This window comes from Ictalurus punctatus, chromosome 26, assembly GCF_001660625.3.
Source record: "Ictalurus punctatus breed USDA103 chromosome 26, Coco_2.0, whole genome shotgun sequence".
Classification (NCBI taxonomy): Eukaryota; Metazoa; Chordata; class Actinopteri; order Siluriformes; family Ictaluridae; genus Ictalurus; species Ictalurus punctatus.
The window spans coordinates 10,582,256-10,604,628 of NC_030441.2; the positions used below are offsets into that span (position 1 = coordinate 10,582,256).

General features: G+C 40.0%; 2 protein-coding genes across 4 annotated transcripts in view; one reads left to right on the forward strand and one right to left on the reverse strand.

Moving 5' to 3' along the window:
* Positions 1 to 136: 136 nt before the first annotated feature.
* On the reverse strand, positions 137 to 18,098 carry tsga10 (testis specific, 10). Its single transcript, XM_017456902.3, has 20 exons — positions 17,949 to 18,098; positions 16,637 to 16,744; positions 14,810 to 14,875; positions 14,211 to 14,367; positions 13,195 to 13,322; positions 12,840 to 12,995; positions 12,369 to 12,548; positions 11,275 to 11,352; positions 10,726 to 10,877; positions 9,596 to 9,711; positions 8,018 to 8,172; positions 6,468 to 6,523; positions 5,867 to 6,035; positions 5,300 to 5,410; positions 4,996 to 5,106; positions 4,222 to 4,389; positions 2,906 to 3,066; positions 1,871 to 1,975; positions 641 to 829; positions 137 to 408 (listed from the first exon to the last, which is right to left on the reverse strand). Exons 1-20 carry the CDS (start codon positions 17,979 to 17,981, stop codon positions 378 to 380), a joined length of 2,430 nt encoding a protein of 809 aa, XP_017312391.1. The 5' UTR covers positions 17,982 to 18,098; the 3' UTR covers positions 137 to 377.
* Positions 18,099 to 18,689: 591 nt separating this feature from the next.
* Positions 18,690 to 22,373, forward strand: part of slkb (STE20-like kinase b) — a 33,350-nt gene continuing 29,666 nt past the window's right edge. Inside the window, exon 1 of one of the 3 annotated variants that reach the window (XM_017458251.3) lies at positions 18,690 to 19,576. In XM_017458251.3, the coding sequence (XP_017313740.1) occupies positions 19,427 to 19,576 (150 nt within the window). In that variant the 5' untranslated portion in view covers positions 18,690 to 19,426. Of the gene's footprint in view, positions 19,577 to 19,712; positions 19,872 to 22,373 lie in introns of those variants that run through there. The other 2 variants (XM_017458250.3, XM_053676027.1) reach the window with 2 other exon arrangements.

A 22,373-nucleotide genomic window follows, 5' to 3' on the forward strand; every position in this document is an offset into this window, starting at 1 on the left:
AAAGTGCACATGTTTGGGTTTGTTAAGTATGCAAATTTTACAAATATTTAATAATGAATAATTATAAATACATAAAAATTCATCATTCATTTTATAGAATCAGCATTACTACAGCTTTAATGCAAGACAAGAGACAAAGATGCATTCCAAATTTTAATACATGAATCATAAAAATGTGTAAAAATGTAGCACCACTGAATCAAAACAATGTCATCATTCATATATCACTTACCATTAGATATTTAGTGCTATTATGGCTCCAAGAGTGATTCACATAAACCTGATTCAAATATAAAATGCTTTATTTAATAAAGAAGGCACGTAGTGGTGTCACAGTAAAATTGATGTGCTTCCAAAGCTGCCCAGTCCATGTCTGCTTAGTCATATAGCTCTCTGAAAGTCACACTCCTGTAAAATATTGATTTATTAACACCAAGCTAAGTCACACATGTATGATAAATAATAACCAGTGTTAAATGCAGTTATTATTCATAAAAATTCTGGAACTATGAACAGCAGTCTGGAGTGCATCTATTATATTTGCATCTAAATTGAAGGAGAGCTCTCCACTGTGTGAAGGTGAACAGAGCACATGGGTGAATTTCCGTTGAGTTTTAATGGCATTGTGAGCTACACAGACCTGTCAGTTGAGCGTCTCAGTGGCAGGTGGTCAGGAGTGGCGTGATGTGAACGCTCAGGTGAATAGGATGTGTGAGGGCTGAGGGATCGACGGACAGGGGAGGGAGGAGTGCGCAGTGTGGAGGACAAGATCGGCGAGCAAAGGGGTGAGGAGAGTCCGAGTCTGCGCAGCTCCTTTACTGCGTGTTCCCTGAGAGACAAAGTAAGTAAAGGGAAGACAAAGACCCAAAGCAGAACAGAGAAGAGGAGATGAAAGAGATAAAGATGTCCATGAAGTCATCAGGTAATTTTGAATGTCTAATCAAATAGGCATGAGTTAATGAACTGCCTCAGAACACAGATTATCTTAATGTTTTAATGTTTAAGCATGGCGGCATTGCACTGTGGTGTTCATTCTTCTTGTACTTACGGTGCTATTGTTCTATTATACCTTGTAAATTTAATGCTTTATAAGTGAAAATAATGAAATAGACTGAAATGATCAAGAGGTTTGGTCACCTTAACTTCTTACTAATAAACCAGGGTGCATTAGTGTCAACTCAAACCACAGCACAGTTAAATTCCTCAATTAGATATGGTGATGTTTTCTGTTACAAGATCTTTATTTAGCATTTATGGAGTCTCGAGTGTCAGCGCGGTAATTTTCAGATACGTGAGAGTCTTCAGGACAGACGAATCTGCACAACTGCGATTTTTTGATACAGAAATATGACGGGCTACTTCAACTATTCAACAATTAACTGCAAGAGAGAGACAAAAGAGGGACTGGTAAAGGACTGTTTCTAGATGTTATAATGAGATAAGTGATAACATGAGCATGTCTCAGGGATGTTCCACAACATTATATGTAACTATAAACGGTTAAAATGTATGACGTGTCATTCAATAATAAATAAACAATTGTAATTGTTGGCAAATCCCTGTGATGTAAGAGGAATAAAACATTTTGAGCCAATCTGTTACAGGAAGATAATTCACATCAGGGTGGTGCCAGTAACTCCACCATCATGGATTAATTTCCTATGACAGTATGTCCTGTTGTGTTTTATTCCATAATTAAATGAGAGGTGCTGGACAGAGAATTAAAGTTAAAAATATGATCAAAACCTTATTTATTTTAATGGAACTGTACCATTTTTAAGGCAAGGTATTCATTCCTCACATTCATCAGTCATAATTTGCACCATGCAAAAAAGAGTCAACAGTGTGGCGCTTAAGGAAGCACTGTTACCTTTCATCACGCTCTGTGTTCAGCTGCCTCCTGGTGGCCTCGAGATCAGCCTCTAACAGTGCTGACCGAGTCCTTAGCTGAGCCATTTCTCTGCTCTGAGTGCTCCTGAGAAAACAGCAAACAAAAGAGTACAACAGAAGAGAATATAAATGAATGGAACAGACTGCAGTTTATTATTAGTAACCTCAAACAATTAAGAGGTACTCGTAAAAGAGGTGACTTTTGTCACTGGGTTGAATATACTGTAGATCCTTCAGAAGGGATGGTGGAGAGGAGAGTAATGTCTACTGATACAGTGGGCAGTGGTGGCTCAGCAGTTAAGATGTTGTACTACTGATCACAAGGTCATGAGTTCAGATCCCAGTATCACCAAGCTCCCACTGTTGGGTCCTTGAGCAAGGCCCTTAACCCTCAATAGCTCAGCTGTATGAAAGAGATAAATCTAACTCACTGGATAAGGGTGTCTGGCAAATGGTGTGAATGTAATCTAAATGATACTGATAAGCAATGTGGACAACATATAGATTTTTATGTTCCATATACCGCAAGTTAAATTACAAATACTCTGCAAACTCTGGAAACTACACAATACATCATGCATTTCGGTTTGTGATTAATAGCATTTTTGTAGCTAATCCTGATTAAAACATTTGTTCATTTGTCACTGTGCTAGTTTTGCAACGTTTAGAATTGCACGATTCAGCATAGTGCTATTTACTTTTGGAGTATGGTCAGAGCAGGTTCAATTCAATTTCAATTCCGTGTTTATTTGTATAGTGCTTTTACCAATAGACATAGTCAACAAGCAGCGTTATCGAAATCCAGATGTAGATTTAGATCCCTAAGGAGCAAACCAGAGGTGACAGTGGCAAGGAAAAAACTCTGAGACGTCATGAGGAAGAAACCTTGGGAGGAACCAGACTCAAAATTGAACCCATTGCCTTCTGGGTGATCCCCAATGGGTCTTTTATGCTGGTGAATTTGTATTATTTGTAGCATGTGTGTATGGTTGTGTGTGTATGAGCTTGTACTCACGTCTTGCTGTCAGCTACAGTGAGTTTGTCCCTGAGGAGCTGGATCTCGACAAGCCTCTCCTGAGAGCTGAGTTGTCTGTGTAATTCTTTCTCTCGCTCTACTGCTAGCTGCTTCCTCAGGAGCTCCAGCTCAGAGCGACACGACTCCAGCTCCTGTTGGACCTGACGATCACACACACACACACACACACACACACACACACACACACACACACACACACACACAAAGATTACCTTAATGCAGTGGTTTTCAAAGTGGGGGCCGCCATGGGGTGCCTGGGGGGCCTCAACAATTTGGTGTGAAAAATAAATAAATACATGATTTTCTCTTTCACACTCTCAGACAACCACACACACACACACACACACACACACACACACACACACACACACACACACACACACACACACACATACACACACACACACACACACAATCAATTCCTAATCTAATGCAATGTAAAGATGCAAGATGTAATTATTAATTAAAAAAAAGGGGGATATATTCAGAAGTCTGTATCTTTAATGTGTTTTAAAGACATCTTGCAAAAGGGTGGCCTTGGTCAAATGTTAATGCCATTTGGGGGGCCTTGCCCTGGAAAAGTTTGGGAACTACTGCCTTAATGCACCAGGTAAATTATACAGTATTACTGCGACCAATATTGCCAAAATGTTGGATAGTATTTGTGGCAGTTACTTTTTCATTATTGACCTCCTTGGCTTTCTGTTTTAACTTCACACTGTAAGTCAGACCCTCCAAGATTTTGTGCAAAATCAAGCAAACTCCACAACATTTGAAGAGCTTGCAATTTTTCAAAATTACTGCAGATTTTCCACAGATTTGGGCCAAGGCGCGTCATGTGACGTCATCACGACACGCATTCAGCCGAAGCCCTCTTCGATTTACGTGTGTCGAACATGAGTACAGCTAAAAGGTCCCATTTACCAACAAACAACACTGTCACAACAAACAATTTTGTGCAATTGCACTTTTGCCAATTCAAGTAGTTTTCAGAAAGAAAAAAAAAAAGCACAGAAAACTCTGCGCCACAAATTTTGCAAGAATTTTTGGCCTTAACAATCCTGTAAACTATAGAAATCCTGTACAGACTGGTAAATCGTGTGAACTATACCTACATTATATATTCCTAAATTAATATATTACTGTTACTGTATAATAGTTCACTTTATATTATTCAGAGCTCTACGTGAATGTATAAATACTAAAGAAACGAAGCGGCGCTATGGAAAACCATACAGACAGTGTTCTGATGTGTTTTATAAGATTGCCAGTGTTCTGACAGTGACACTACACACCGTTTCTCTGCCAGCGTCCAGTTTGACGCAGAGATCGCGGGTCTTCTCCAAGTCGTGGTGTGTGTGTAAGTGCTTGCTCTGAACTTGCAGCAGCTCTTCCTCCTGTTTCTCTAGTGTGGACTTCAGCTGTTTGAGCACAGCACTGCAGCTCTGCTCAGCACTGAGAGCCTGCCAGAGAGAGAACGAGAGACCGCCGTATTGCAATTAAGTATATCCCTATTTTAATGATCTGTTCACTACCCAGCAAATGCTTATACCATTCACCCAGACCTATATACGACAGCGACATTTATTTTACAAACATACAATATGTCTTTATGTTCATCCTAATTATTAGCAAAGTAAATATTATCTATATAAAGATACACAAAACCCATTCACAATGTTGGGGATAACCAACACAAATAGTAACACACAAAAATCTGTGTTCATAGTTTGTTACAAAGCACTGATGCTGGAGACTCCTTCCACGAATGTTAACATCTCCTAACAGAAACCCTCGCCACATACAATAAATGATTTGGTTTGTTACTTGACTTGTGGAGCATGCCAGAGAATTAGCTGTTACTATAAGAATGAGAACATATCAGAACGAGCGCATTAATACAAACCTGCGATTAATCAAACTATCATTATACAAAATAATCCACCTTCTCACCAATCAGATTTGAGAATTCCTTTGTATTATGGTATAAACCATGTTAAAAACATTAGTCATTTATAATGGAATGAAAAATGTAATATAGACACATTTTGAGTGTGTTTTTCTCCCACCTCTTTTAGACTGCTCTCCAGACTTTCTACTCTCTCTCTGAGCATGCGCTTCTCTGAATCTGAGGTTCTCAGCGCCACCCGACACTCCTGCAGCGCCCTACAGTCTCGTTCCTGCTCAAAAACAATATCACAGTAAAGACAAATCGCAGTGATATACTCTAGACCACAATCTCTATGAATACTTTTGGCTCACGATGGCTTTTCCCAAAGTTATGGGATGCACAAATATATTTTGGACATGAAATAATGCAGCTATAAAGCCTAAAATGGTCTTAACCCTTGCAACAAGATGTGTTTAATTAACCTTGGAGGACAGTAGGTCTTCGATACTGGAGATGTCGGACGCATAGTTTTGCATTTTCCTTTCCAAGACTTCAATCTCACGAGCGGCCTCATCTACTTTGAACTGCAGTGTCTGAAACAGAGCGAACGCCAATGGGGTTACATAATATCCTAAATCAAATGAGTTAATATTCATTCATTCATTCATTCATCTTCAATAACTATGTTATTCTGGTCAGGGTCATGGTGGATCCAAACTCTATCTTGGAAACACTGGGTGTGAGGTGGGTATACACCCTGGATTTTTTTTTTTTGTATTAACTAAAGAACAATACATACATTTATCCATTTCTAGGAATGTCAGTGAAGTTAGTTTCAGTTATCACTTATGTTACAACAGCTATAAACCATCCTTCCCTCACCAGACTCTCTCTCTCTTATAGTTAGACTCATTTTCGATAAGGCCCTTGAGTGTTGGAAATGACACAGCTTTACCCCTGACAGTTACAAAGTGCTGACACTGGAGACACCTTCCAAAACTGCTAAATAAACATTTCCTCACAGGAAGCTTCAAAAGTGATTCTCTGACCTTGTTGTCTAGACGCACTCGGTCCAGCTCGTCTCTAAGCTGTGTGTTATCTCTCACTGTAGCATCTTTGAGCTTCAGTACAGCATTCAGCTCATCTCCTGAATCCAACAGCTTTCTCCTCATCACGTCCAGTTCTCGATCCCTGCTGCTTACTGTCTCCTTCGCAGCTCTAGAGATGTAATTCATGTAATATAGTATGAAGTCACTGTAATATTGCTTTGTGAAATTATAGCATTGACATGAACCGACAATACACACAGACACACATACGCCAATTCACCAGTATTATATTAACTCTACACTAAGCTTAAGACAATCTTTCTGTGTATATGAAAAACTCTTACTGTACTAATAAGGGATGTTTATGGAAGGAAGCCAGACCTTCCTTTTAGGATATAATGAATCATGGTAATATTTACATATTTACGTCCTATATTTACATTATATATAAGATAGTAGGGTCCTTTAGGTTCCAGGTTGTGATTCAGGAACAAAATCAGAGCAGGTACAAAAAATACTGTGGTATAAGATTATGAAATCAAAATAAAAATCAAAGATCACTAGCTTTTTAAATGTTAAGAAATATGGAGTAGTTACTCACTCTAGAGTAGTTTCCAGATCTTCAATATGTAGGTTCATATTGTGGATGGAGTTTTCCTGAAAGCAGTGGAATAGTAGTGAATATATGTAAGAAAGGCAAACGCTGACCTGGTAAATGTATTTGACCAGTGTGTGTGTATTTACATGTTCTCATCTGTTGTAGTGAAGTATGAGAGAGTGCTGTTGTTGGTCAAGTTGGCTGTGTACAATATGTGTGATTAGACCAAGAAAATAATCAATGACCGGGTGGTGTGACATGAAACAGAAGATGATTTGTCAATAACAGAACTTTGGGGTTGGAACCTCGCCCCATGTGCGCAGAGCTTGCATGTTCTTCATGTGCTTCAGGGGTTTCTTCTGGGTACTCCGGTTTCCTCCGCAAGTCCAAAAACATGCATGATAGACTTATTGGCATTTCCAAATTGTCTGTAGTGTGACTGGGTGTGTGAATGTGTGTGTGATTGTGCCCAGCAATGGGCTGGCACCCATCCAGGGTGTCCCCTACATTGTGCCCCTAGTTCCCTGTGATAGGCTCCAGGCTCCCCCAAGACCCTGTGTAGGATAAGTGTTATGGAAAATGGATGGATGGATGGATGGATGTTATACTCCCCCATCCTGAAGACTTTCATGTGGTGGAAAACCTAAAGTTATAGTTTTATCACAGACAGTTACAAAACACTAACCCTGCAGCCTCCTTAGAAAAATGCTAAATACACGGATCCTTGTAGAAAACGTCACCATATCAACAATTAAACATGCTTTTAATCCGTTCACGTGATTAATTCACACAAGTCCTTCTGAATTATCTGTTACTATGGAAACGATAAGAACGAGAACATTAATATGAACCTGTGATATGAATTATAGCCGCTATTACTGTCAGACCTGTCCACTTATAGGAAATTAATCAACACCTTCTGATCAGTCAGTCCATTCAGGATTTTGAGGAATTTTTTTTTGTAACTGTTGCGGCCAAAAATGCTTTTTTTCCAAAATTTGCGATGCAATTTGTGGACCTTTTTGTGCTTTTATGTGGAAAACAACTTGAATTGGCGAAATTGTAATCGCACGAAATAGTTTTGCAGTGATGTTTGCTGGAAAATGAGACCTTTTAGTTGTACTCATGTTTGACGCGCATGAATCGAAGGGCGTCTTTGGCTGAATGCACGCTGTGAGGACGTCACATGTGTTGTGATGATGTCACACATCATGTCTTGACCCAAATCTGTGGAAAATCTGCTATAATTTTGAAAAATTGCAAGCGCCTGCGAATATTGCAGAGTTTCTTTGATTTTGCGTTAATTTCTGCGATCGGAAAATCACAAAAATCCTGGAGGGACTGACCAATCAGGACTGAGAATTCAACAGTGCAGTACATAGTATACAGAATAATAACACTTCTGAATTAACGCTGGCATTTCTAAGAACATAACCTCATAGTTATTCTGTTATTGAATTCCATAAGTGTGTATATACATACATGCATATTACTACAACAGGTTCTGTTAAGTGTGTGTTTATGTGTGTGTGTATGCAGCGATGTGTGGTTACCTTGTCATCCAGATTTTTGTTAGTGGAGTAGAGCAAGGCATTCTTTCTCTCCAGCTGTTCCTGTAGAGTATCTCTGTGCTGGTGCAGTTCGGAAACAGTGTTCTGCAGCACATTCAGTTCCTCTTTGAGAACCGTTACCTCCGTCAGCAAAGACTCTACACATATATACACAAACTGTGAGTAACATACACACCACCGTGTGATAGAAAATAAAAAAAGTTCAAATCATACAAGAATGCCACCCACCTTAATTCAAGGGTTTTTACATCTACACAGGAATCACTATCATGTTTTCTACATATTTGTGCAATTTCACCTGATTCTACAGGGTGTCCCAAAAGTCTCCATACTTTATATATATATATATATATATATATATATATATATATATATATATATATATATATATATATATATATATAAAATACATATTTTCAGATAGACTTTAAGAATGCCTTTGAGAAAAGAAGAACGTATTGAAATCATTCTCATGGTTGGATCAGGAAGCTACCGCAAGGATGAGATGGACTTTAACAGGAAACATGGCGAGCCCAACACACAGGACACTGTTACCAAACTTATTAACAAATTCAAAAAGACCGACCGAGACGAAGATCCAGCGACGAAGGTCCAACCGACGTGGTGCTGGCACACATAGTCCCCTACTGTATGGAGACTTTTGGGACACCCTGTAGCTCGGATGCATATATGCATCTGGACTTGCTATTATAGATAAACATGTGGACATACTGTAAGTTCATGAGAAACCACTGATGAGAAGCACTGGTGAACCAAGGAAGACCACAGTAATGGAAAACCCAAGAACTTTTTCTAAAATGTAAACCTAATATTTCCGGGCCTGCCATAATGAACTTGTTGGAATAATTTTGTTGTGATTAGACTTAAAATGTTGTATCAGGTGAATCAGAACATTGGGCAAGTCTCACCTCCTCATAATCACGTGTTGTCGCACTAAAGCAGTTGTTCTACAATATTTTAACTTCAGAAGGGGTTTGTATAGAAAGAGTGAATTGTTATAAATATTTAGGCATATAGATTGATGAATAATTGGGTTTTAACGCACATATTGAAAATCTTTTTAAAATACTTAGACCAAAATTAGGCTTCCTTTTTCATTTAAAGAAATGTTTTTCTTTTGCAGCGAGAAAGAGAATTGTGCAAAGGTCTTTCCTTTCAGTGTTGGATTACGGTGATATGATTTATACGCATGCGACTTTATCCTCACTAAAAACTTGGATTGTGTATACCATGAGTATACCAGAGTATTATAATGCTGGAAATACACCCATCTTTGAATATTTAAAAAAAATATGGAAGGAAACATGTACTTGTTTTCAGTAATCTTTGACTTGCAGTCATGTGAGTGTTGGATATAATTCTATTTATGCGTTATTTGTTTTATGTGTTGCATTTTGCATTGCGTGTTGCATTGCTTACATTTTTTATGTGAATAAAAAGGAAGAAGAGATTTTATATCTCAATGGGACAATCCTGGTAAAATAAAGGATAAATAAATAAATAAATAAATAAAATGCCATGCAATTATAAAACCCTTACCGTTCCTTTCATCCAGCTGTTCATTCTTTGTCTGCACTCGCTGCAGATCTCCAACCCTGTTAATCAGCCGCTTCTGAGTCTCACTAAGAGTATTCTCTGTTTGAGCGTTAGAAAGCCTGCCAAAGTTACAGGAACAGAGCGAGCTCATTCACTGCTGCAATAAATCAAATCAAATCACAAAATCTAGCCATGACAAAAACTACTTGGTAACTAATGTGGATGAATTCCTAGCCTGGGGGCCAAGCAGGTTCCATGTCCATATTAGTTGTTTTTATTCATAGTTGCCCCTGTATAGGCTAATATACAAAATTTAAATGGCCAATTTAATGGAAACGTTAACAATGTAAAGGTACATTCTATGTACTACGAAGTTTTATGTACAGTGTACTATAACGTTGACAGTAAGTGTTCGTTGCCATTGTGGCCATCTATCTGCGGCAAAAGTGAAAGCGCCGGAGTCTCTGGGTCCACAAAACATTTTGAACTTGCAGACAGCATGGCAGATCACGGATCACGTGCGCTCTACTGTCTTCACTCTCATTGGTAATCACTGCACCAAGCCACTCCAATTTGCATAAAGTTCTTTTATAAAGTTTTTTCCTCAACTTTGCCGCGTTGATGGGCACGACTAGATCTAGTAACCAACGGTCAATCAACTACTATTAATACTACTACAACTACTATTACTTCTACTACTAATACTACTATTACAACTACGGTTACTACTACTATTACTACTACTACTATTAAAACTACTACTACCACTACTGCTAGTACTATTACTATTACTACTACTATTACCACTTTTACTATTATTACTACTACTATTACAACTACCATTACTACTTTTACTATTACTACTACTATTACAACTATTACAATTACTACTATTTTTACTGTTACTACCACCTTTACTATGCTACCACTACAATTTCTATTACTATTACTACTACCACTATTCCTAGTACTACTACTATTACTACTACTATTACAACTACTATAATTACTTCTACACAATCTGACACTTCTGAAACAACCAACCAATCACAAAACTAGTGTCAGGTGCAACTACTTTTATAAATATTTTTAGAGTAAAGAAATAAATAGTGTAAATAGTGGTGTGGGCTAACCTGAGTGTGCTGCATTCATTCTTGAGGCAGCTGAGTTCAACATCAGTAGCAGCAAGCTTTCTGCCCAGAGTTTTCACCTCCTCCTCCAGACCCATCATGGCCTCCTTCATCTGCGCCTGTCTGCTCTTCTGCTCAGCTCGTTCCTGCTCCAGCTGTGTACATACATCATGGTTTAACACAAGTAGAACTACCCAGGAATTTTCCAATAAACCAAAGTATGTCTGTAAATATGAGCTGTATCCTGACAACAGTACGGTAATTTTTTTTATGTGTTTGACTTTTTAACCATTACATAAGTCTTAAGTTTAAGAATTAAGACCTCTGCATGCTTGATGCACATATGATGTGTGCGCCTCCGCAAGCTTACAAGCTTGCATATAAACCATGATTTTGTATTGGCTGTCACATACGATTGCTTTCTAACAATTTTATTTACAGGTCCTAAGGACTGATCTCAAGTCAGTCAAGAAACTTCTCTAGTTAAGCTCATGCACTGACCTGAACTCAGCTAAGAGTGTGTAAAGATTTCAGTGTTTAAACACTTCTTACTGTCAGTAAGGCATTCTGCAGGTCCTCCACCCTCTGCTCCAAGTGAGCTCTCTCACTAATTGCTGTCTCCTGAGAGATCTGAGAAAACACACAGGAAAATGTTCCATGTTGGAAACACTACATAGGCACAAACACACAAACACAAACAACCTGCACATACACGTACACAACTACCAATTTTCCATTTATACATTCTCAACATGTGGGACACGGTGGCCTCCGGTGTTGGGGGTTTGAATCTCGCCTCTGAAACATGCAGAGCTTGCATGTTCTCCCTGTCCTAATTCCTCTGGGAACTCCGGTGACCTCACCCAGTCCAAAGACAGAGGGTCACAGGGAAGCCTTGGGCCCATCCTAGGGAACATGGGGCACAAGGCGGGGGACACCCTGGACGGTGTGCCAACCCATTGCACGGCACAATCACACACACATTCGCACAATTTGGACATGCCGATAACCCTACAATTCATGTCTACGGACTGGGGGAGCAACATGGCACACACAAGGCAGAGGAGGGATTCAAACCCCCAACCCCAGAGGTGTGAGACAAGCATGCTAACCACCATGCCCCCCCCCCCCCCCCCCAAATAGCCAATGACTAAAATTTTAATGAAGACAAGACTGACTTGAACCACCTCTATGCTTCACTCTTGACCAAAGCTGCCCAAATCTTGATGATTGTGTCTCAAGACTGTTCTCTCTTTGTCAAGTTGCTGTCCTTTCATTGGCCATCTGGGAGTCTTACTTTCTATTCCCTTTACCCTTAGACTTTCTGGCTACTATCTTCTTTGCCTCTTCTTTGAATCTCTTTCTTTTTCTTTCCCATTCTTCAGCTGTCTTCTACTAAATATGGTGAATGGTCTGCACTTATGGTTTGTTTCTCATTCACCCATTCACACACCCACACACACACACAAACCAATGGCAGCAGAGCTACCAAGCAAGGTGCTAGCTTGCCATTGGGAGCAACTTAGGGTTCGGTGTCTTGCCCAAGGACACTTTGGCATGTGGGCCGGGAATTGAACCATCAACCCTGCGATTAGTGGACAAACCGCTCTACCACCTGAGCCACAGCCGCCCCCAAAATATACTACCTTGAGTCTCTCTCTCAGGCTGTCTCTCTCTGTGCTCATGCGGTGAAGGTCGGACATCGCCTCATCTCTCTCTGCCTCCAGGCGTTTCAGTATACTCTGAGACGTCATGCTGTATTTGGATCTCCGGGACGCCTTTGATTTTAACACTTCACGACGGAGGTCTGCTATCTCTTCCTGAGCCTGCACACAGCAGGAAGAAGCAGGGAGTCCAAATGTCAGGACATTTCTGTTTTCACTTTAATCTGTTGAAATTTGCATTAATTCATTCATTCATCTTCAATAACCACTTTCTTCTCACAGAGTCAGAGCCTATCCCAGTTCCTTTTTTCATTTCATCAGCAAGGCAAGCGACAGGCTAACAATGCATCTCAAAATGTATCCAGGTTTCTATGAGGAAGCTTGAATGATCATGTCTACAATAAAACTAAACCAGTGCATGCTGGAGCTTGAGCTCAGTTCAGTGTGCCCTACCTGCTGATAGTGCATTCTGGTCTTGTCCCGCTCGGCCGTAAGCACCCGAACGTTTGCTTGGATCTCAGACAGGTGGCGCTCGTACTTAACCAGCATACACTGCATCTCGTCCCTCTCTCTCATCACTCTCATCAGCTCTGAGTCGTATGTGCCTCCCTTATAACGCACACAGAAAGCAAAACCATGGATAAAGCAAGGCTTTTACCCTAATATTGCTATCAGTATTTATTTTCAAGAAATACAACACACTGCTGGATCCTGCTGCATTCGACATAACCCTGCAATTCAAAACCAACATAACACTTCAATAAATCGTCTTGCTTTATCGTTCGACTGCTGTATCAAGTCAGGTTACCTTCACAGGGGGCTGCCGAATCGGGCTAGTTGATCTTCGGGACTTCAGTGCGCTCTTCATTCTTTCAGCTTCCTCTAAACTGCGCACGAAACTGTTACGACAAGTGCTGTCCGTAAACTGACCTCTTTCTGAAAGGGAGTAGTAAGTGTACTATGTTTACAAACAGATGACAGATATACAGATAAACAGCACTAATTACAAAAATTTCTCTATTCCGGGAAGATGAGGTGAGCATAAGGTGGGAATGCACCCTTGATAGGATGCAAGTCCATTGAAGGATACCATTCTCTCACACACACACACACACACACACACACACACACACACACACACACACACACACACACACACATTCCCACCTGGAAGCAATGTTCATCAATCTACCTAACAGCATGTTTTCAAGAGGTAGAACGAAACCAGAGAACCCAGAGGAAACCAACGCAGGTACAAGCAGAACATACAAACTCCACACAGAAAGTAACTTGGTTTCAGTGGGGACCCTGGAGTGCAACCTCAAGCCCTGCTTCCACACTCTCAGTTCTCAGTAAAACATTTAGCTGTTTAACCTAACCTAAGTACAGGTTGTGATGCTCGTCTGCCAGATTTTTCACCAAGCTGCTTATGTTGGCTTCTTTTTTTTTTTTTTTTTTGCATTGGAAAGTTTAATAACTCCTGTTGCATTCTGGTCATGTTGTATGTTTGCTGCAAGATGGAGACATGAAAGTTGTTTTCATTATTACAGAAGCCATGTAGATGCATCTGAGTCTCATGCCGAGTAAAATTAGCTCCCACAATCTGATTCATACATATATAGGCAGAATACAGTGTCAGATTATAGTGAGTCTATTGAAACATCAAAAGTATTGAACAATATATAATTAAATAACACTGTCTGAGAAAAACACATCTCCACTGTTACTCAGTTGAACCAGTGAGTTACAAGTCAGGAACATATCCAAATAAATATTGAAAGAAAGAAAAAAACCACGGCCGAGCAAAGCAGTGAAGGGACGTACCTGTGAGACCCAGTTGCTCCACCTGTGTTAGCAGATCCCTCTGTTCACTCTGCAGCTGCTTGAGCAGAGTCTGGAGATCCTGCTTCTGATCCACCTTAGAACTCAGCTGGTCATCCTCATCCAGCTGTGGAGACTCGGTTCTTACGTTCTCCTTAGTCTGAGTGTGAAGAAATAGATTATAAAGAGCACAGTTTATCCATTCATACTCCATACTGCTTATCCTACATAGGGTCACGGGGGACCCTGGAGCCTGTCCCAGGGAACTCGAGGCACAAGGCAGTGGACACCCTGGACTGCATGCCAACCAATCACAGGACACAATCATACACTACGGACAATTTGGAACTGCCAATCAGCCTACAGCACATTTCTTTGGAATGGAAATCATGGTACCTGGAGGAAACCCTCAAAGCACAGGGAGAACATGGGTGGAGGTGGGATTTGAACCCCCAACCCTGTAGGTGCAAGGGTAATGTGATACACACTAAGCCACCATGCCTCCCTCAGGCAAATTGTAACTTTAAAAAAAAAAAGAAACGGAAAAAATGACCCAATTATAAACATGGCTGTTTTTGAAAATGTCCTGATGATGTGCTTACAGGAGACGGGATGATGACAGTATGGTTCTGTGATGTGATCTTCTGGTCTATATTCTCAGCAACACTCTGTAGAAGAGAAGAAGCAGAAGATTAAACGCGTTTTCACAACATATCTGAATGTGATGTTTTCACTGCAGGTGTTTTAAATTACATCATCAGTTCATCCTTTCAATTAAAATTGGCCGATATTCAAATTTGGATAATAAATAAATATGTTCCTGTAAGTGTTAATTTAACTATGGATATTTGGACATAGGCCTAATACTAGAATCTAAACCTTCATCAGACGCATTTTTTTTAAAAAACAACAACAACAACAAAAAACATTAATACAGGAGTATATGCGTATACTGGTGAATTATGTCTCATAGGTCTACCATTAAGTAAGAATAAAGCATGACAGGGTGTGCAAAGTTGATTATTTTCCAATTACAGCATATCCAAAGCATTTTGTTCCTCTTATACCACAGCAATTTGCCACAGATTACAATGTTAAATGTATTAATGAATCACATCATCAGTTTTAAACATTTATAGTTACATTTGATTTGTGGAATGTCTACGAGACAAATTCATTCTTGTTTTCAGTTACACACACCATCCACTTTAATAGGAACACCTGTACACCTGCTCATTCATACAGTTAGCCAATGAGCCAATCATGTGGCAGAGGCACAGTGTGTGAAATCATGCAGATACAGGTCAAGAGCTTCAGTTAATGTACACATCAAACATCAGAATGGGGAAAAAATGTGATTTCTGTGACTTTAACCGTGGCATTGTTGTTGGTGCCAGATGGGCTGGTTTGAGTGTTTCAGAAACTGTTGATCTCCTGGGATTTTCACACACAACAGTCTGTAGAGTTTACAAAGAAGGGTTGAAAAACAAAAAAAAATAGAGTGAGAGACAGTTCTGTGGGTGGAAACGCCTTGCTGATAAGAGAGGTTGGGGGGAAATGGCCAGATTGGAAGGATATAGTAACTCAAATAATCACTCTTTACAACCATGATGAGCAGAAGAGCATCTCAGCATGCACAAAACACCAAACCTTGAGGTGGATGAGCTAGAACAACAGAAGACCACATCAGGTCCCACTCCTTTCAGTCAAGAACAAGAATCTGAGGCTATCATGGGCACAGACTCAAAAACAAAACCCACCTGGCCTTTTCCCAGTCTTCAACTGTCCAGTTTGGGTGAGTCTGCGCTCATGATAGCCTCAGATTGATATTCTTGGCTGACTCTTAGCTGACTCCTTTTGACATGATAATTATACATTGAAATGATAATAATGATGATACTGAGTCTTTATTGTTCACATATACATATGCACAGTGAAATTCTTTTCTTCGCATACACCAGCATGTCAGGAAGTTGGGGTCTAATAAATTATTAGAACAAGTGCATTGATATAAACCAGGGAGTCTGAACTTCTGTCAGCGCTGCTGATGTAGAAGGTTGCAGTGGTAGTGGTAAAGACATTGGACTTCTGACCAGAAGGTCAAGAGTTCAAATCCCAGCACCACCAGGCTGCCACTGTTGGGCCCTTGAGCGAGACCCTCAACCATCAACTGCTCAGTTGATGGTAAATGAGATATATGTAAGTTGCTCTGGATAAGGGTGTCAGCCAAATGCCATAAATGTAAACGTAAAGCTAATGAACACCTTCTGACCAATCAGGTTATAGAATTCAGCAATGCTGGTAACAATTAGTGATATCTATTGTAGTAGAGATTGTAGCACATCAATTCTTGCTGTGTTTGTTTGCTTAAATGGCCAAGTTGAAAAAATTTGCATGTAGGTTAGTCGGTTCCCCAATCTGTAGACAACCTGCTCAGCCTTGTCGTGTTTCTCCAGTTGTGTTGGTTTGTAGTCTTTCAGCTCCCCCTGCTGACTTTCCTCTGCTCTCAACCCCTGCTTTAATGCTTCTTCATCAGCCTGCAAGAAAGCATGTAGCCAGCAGATGCAGTAAACCAAAAGCTACAAGACACTACCTTTAGCTGGACTAGTGCCTATGTGAAAGCTATTTCAGTCAAGTCAAAACTCTTTATTGTCATGTGCATAGATATTAACTAGCTTTATTTTATTGATCCAATTAAGTAAGTCAGTAAGTAAGTAAGTAAGTAAGTAAGTAAATAAATAAATAATGAATAAATGAATGAATGAACTGATCGAAGAAAGAAGCAACAAAACAAACAAACAAAATAAATAAATAAATGAGCATACATGGTAACTGCTGAAAACTTTACCTTAACACAGCAATGTTGTGTTTTTTTTTTTTGTTAGTTAGTTAGATTTAAAGCGTAACGCAAGCACGGTTGTCATGGCAACATAAAATACATTTGCTGTTGCTTAGACACAATTTGAAAAACGTTTGAATTGATTAAATGATAATTACGTATATATCCATTACCGTTTAAATAATTACATTTAATCACAAGCTAGTGTGTAAACTTATGCCTTAAATAAACATGGCATAAATCTGTGTCCTTATTCTCCTAGTTTTTTGTTTGTTTGTTTGTTTGTTTTTATAGCTATCTGACATACCAAAGCAATATTTTGTAGATTTCTGTTGTAAATATAAATCGCATTACCTTTGTACTGCCGCTTGCACACCTAATAAACGCTTTAAGCGGTCACACATAATTCAGTCCGTGAGTATTAAACAGCTCTACTTTGCAGATAAATCCTGACCAATCAGATGTAAGCATAAAACGACAGGAAACGGTGTCTTAAAGGCCACGACCAATTAGAGAGCTCGTTCTTGTCAAAAGTGTATTTTTCGTTGCTTTGACGACGTAGCGTGCATCACTAGCAAAGTTTCATTTAGGTCCATGATTCAATTTGAAATTATACACACTCTTAAACATTACACCAATAATAAAGTCAAAACTACTGCAAAATAATTCTTATCCACATAGAGAAAGAGCACACACCCGCTCCAATCACACTACACTTCTTTTGTTTCTCTTTCTTTCTTTTTGTTTCTTTTTGACCAGTTATTGTTTACACGAAAAGTTAACTTTTACTTTAATATGCTTTAGTAGGCTTTATTAGGCCTAATGCTAATGTGTGTGTCTGTGTGTGTGTGTGTGTGTGTGTGTGGTTTTTTTTTTTTAAATAAACATAATATCCTTCCTACCTTTTCTTTATCTTTGTTAGCCAATCCAGCCATAGAAACAGGCAAACTCACAATCTTTTTTGTTTGTTTTTGTTTCTGTGAACCTCACTTGATGTCTCTGCAAGGCGCAGGTACGTGATATGTCATCACATGAGTCGGCTCTTTGACTCGGTTCTTTTAGGTGAGTGCCGACTCGCATATACCTTATGGAGCCCTTACTGTAGATATAAACAATGCTGCTACTCTTGCAGTGCAATTTACTTAAAAAAAAAAAAAAAGAAAAAAAAAGGTGTATGTTTTGTACCTTTAGTATATAACTTCTATAGAACTTTTGCCTGTGGTGTACCTTTAATCATCTTTAAGAGTAGTGGACTTAAAGGTCCAATTAGATACCTTCATTTATTTCCCAGGCTTCTGAGTAGCATTAGAATAAATAAACTAACCAGAAATTAACATTAAAGTGATAAATTAACCACAAACTAATATTAAAGTGATAAATTAACCACAAACTAATATTAAAGTGATACATTTACAACAAACTAGCATTAAAGTAAACGGGAATACCACAAACTAACATTAAAGTGGTAAATTAACCACAAACTAGCACTTTTGTAAACAGATTATAGTTCAATTTAAACATCTTTATGGTTCGACGACAAGAAGGTAAATCCAGCGACACCTGCAGATTGTGCACGCGAACCTAAATTACGACCAAAATGCCTCGTATTTCCTCTAAAAGTCCACTACATAGGGTGTGAAACAATGTCCTGTGCTCCCTATGTGGGGCGCTGTGTGTTAAACAGGAAGCGATTCGGGATGGAACCCAGAACTTCCACAGCCTCAGGAGCAGGGGAGAGGAGGACGTGCAACACCGTGAACGCGCACTGGCAATCCGCTATATTATTAGTGCTCCAGTCCTGATGAACTGACTCTTCGGGCACATTTGCACTGGAATAAAAACCACAGCATCAGGGATGAACTAATTCACAGTGGATTTTATTTATTTATTTATGTATTTGTTTATTTATGAAATCTGTCCACGGATCCCTCTTTCACTTTGGAAGCTTTGGAGTGTTGTCGATAAGAGCGGATCAGCACCAGCGTTTTCTTTTCCTTTCCTTTCCCTTGGATTTACTTTAGATTGGGACCCTATGCAGATTTCTTTTCAAAACCGGTCGTGAACACGAGATGTGTGGTGTGTGACACCGCCAGGCTTCGTGCTTGAGCTTGTGTTTGTTTACACGGGCATGTTAATCAGCTCCGATGTAAATAAATGGGAGGGTGTTGATGTAGTTATCTAGCCAACTCAGACATTTACTAGAAGTAAGTAATCTTTGTAAGAATGGCTTAAAAGTGACCTCTAGTCAATCCACAATGCCCATGCGATAGTGTAACCCCACCTGAACAATAGCAAATGCACTAGTAGGTGCGTCTACGAGACCTTTTCCACGGACAAATATCAACTCTTCTATCGGTCAACTGAACACTTTGTTGCCACCATGGCTTTCTTTAATTTTCGGAAAATCTTCAAGCTTGGTCCGGAGAGGAAGAAGAAGCAGTACGAACACGTCCACAGAGACGTGAATCCGGAGGAAAGCTGGGAAATTGTCGGGGAATTAGGAGACGGAGCTTTTGGGAAGGTGTACAAGGTAAACAACATAATCGCGACACTTTTATTACACGGTTATACCTGTATAAAAAAAAAAAAAAAAAAAAAAAAAAAAAAAAAAAAAAACACCCTGTAGAGTAAGTGCGGTATCATGTCACATGCTGAGTAGAAACCTTTTTAATATATAGGCGCAGAGTTGTTTCTATTTTTAGAGAGGATGTCACGTGATTTACTGTCTTTAAAGTGCGCATGCGTCACAACAAAACACTCAGGTGCTCAGGTGTTCACATTCTCTCCAGTGTGGACTGGCACCCCATTACACTCCACTACTCTCAGTAAGGGTACCTCTTTGTACATCAACCTGTTAAAGTGTATTTATTTTCTAATTAAAGGTACATCAGTGGTTTTTAAAGTCCCCATGAAATAAGCTGCAGTTGTGTGGCTTTTAGTATGAATAGCCTTAAGGTCATCTTTAAAATAAAGACACAATTTGCATTTAGAAGATACATGCGTTCAAAATGTACAGTCTCTCTCTGATGCAGTATGGATCAACAATTTTGATGACGTCTTTCTGCACGTCTCGTCAGATTTTCTGTCCAATCAAATGCTCTCTAGAATCTCTTAGTACTAAAAGTATTGAGACAGTCTTCAGGGACGGGTAAGTAGGAGGCGGGAACCGGCTGAACCTAAACAAAAGTAAGGAATAATTGATGACGGGCTGTTGAGTTTATTAAAAAATAATGCACGCGACGAGGTGGTAATGTTATCGGAGTCACTTATTCTGCTTCTACCACAGTTAAATCATTTCAGTAAATGTTTCAGTAAATTTCTGTCAGCCAATCAGAATCGAGCATTCAACAGAGCTGTGGTATAAAGTTTAATAATACACATAACTCAAACATAACAGAAAACACACAAATGAAACACAAAGCACACGTTTGTCTCTGTTTCCCTCTGGTGCTTCCAGCCACTCCTTTATCGCTCTCTCCCACTGATTAGACAACTCAATGCCAGGCATGTGTCCTCACAGCCTGGCCCCTTCCTCCTTGTCACACTCCTCCGCAGCCAGAATCAGGCTGCCTGCCTGACGTACACCCCCTCCCACCCTTTCGGGAGGGTGGTGCTGCCCTTCCAGCTACGTCCTTTGGCCGGCTGGCCCCGCATCCTGTGAGCAAAAGGAAGGGGAGGAAGAGGGGAGAGAGATGAAGTGAGCAGGAGAGATTGCAAGAGGGAGAGAGAGGAGAGAGAGAAAAAACACTGGTTCTCCAGTGCCCAGACATGCTGTCATCTGGTCCTCAGACAGCTGGGAAGCAATCCCATAACATCAGGCGATTGCACTGGACTTCATGGTGGACAGCTATAGCCCCTCTCCTCCCCTTTTCAGGCGGATGGCAGCAACTCCTCCGTTTTCCCCAGCATCCGCTCCAGCACCACCGCCACACTCTCCGTAAAGGTTACATTGGTGCCGAAACCCAGGAAAGTGGAGGGACGTACTGTTGGCGAGCCCTCGCCGCTGTGGGAGGATCACGGCGCAGAGGGCTTGCCAACAGTGCGTCCCTCCACTTTCCCGGGTTTTGGCACCAATGTAACAATCTTTACGGATGGGAAAGGAGGAGGCGGGAATGGCTGAACATAAATATAAAGTTTAATAATAAACACAACTCAAATATAACAAAAAACACACAAATGAAACACAAAGCGCACATGCGTCTCTCTCTCTCTCTCTCTCCCTCTGGCGCTTCCAGCCGCTCCTTTATCCCTCGCTCCTCGCTCCTTTATCCCTCTCTCTGATTAGACAACTCAGTGCCAGGTGTGGGTCCTCACAGCCTGGCCCCTCCCTCCTCCTCATCAGAAGTATGTACTCTTTTTGTGAAGAAAAAGTACATACTTTTGAGTGTGTATTAAAAGAGTATGCAAGACACATCGTTTAACGAAAGAGTACGTTCTTGCCCCGAAGAGAACACTGCCACCGTAAACACACTCCTTGTTGCATTTCAGCTTTTCTTCATTCATTATTCCTTATATAATTTATACTATATCATTTAATTTATCACTCACTTTAATTATTTTTCCATATTTCATTTACACCTCTCTAAAAATCATCCTTGAATGGATACTCATTTCAACATACTACGATTTGGGACACACGAAATTCTCTTCTCAGATACTACATGGTATTAACTGTCAAGTACTATTGTCAACGCTCTTGGCTATTTAAAAAGGGGGCAGAGCCACTCGATATGTCCCACCCTGACTTCCTGTTTCGGTGGAAATTATGGCAACACATCAAACAGGCGTTTTAGCGCACTTCACGGGGACTTTAAGGTCAGATTGCTTTTAGAGGTATACTACACTCACATTAAAAAGCAAAAGCTACACACAGTGTATCAGTGATGAGGTTACAGCACCAGTAGCAGGAAAGGAAAGGTAGAGTTTAATACTTTTCCTCACCAAAAGACCACTTCTGATCAAATATCTTGGTGATGGACCATTCTCAGCACAAGCGTCTATACTCACTAGGTAGAGAAGTTGTAATATGTGTTTGGTGGGATTTTGGGAGTCTGTTAGACATATACAAGATGGAGTATACAGTTTTGCAAAGAGATTCAGTATGACTGTCTTTTGAGGCAGAATAGTTAGGTATTAAAAGAGAGAACACTGCTTAAAGAACCGTAATGTGCCAGCAGCAGGAATAGGTGGAAGACAGAGGAAATTCTTTTCTGCTGTGAGGAAATACTACAGGATTTCCGTACTACAGGAGGAGGATGGATTTTACTTAAAGCAAAAGAGAGAAAGAGTTCCTGGTGTCCAGTTCAGTTTATTTTCAAAGTTGGTTT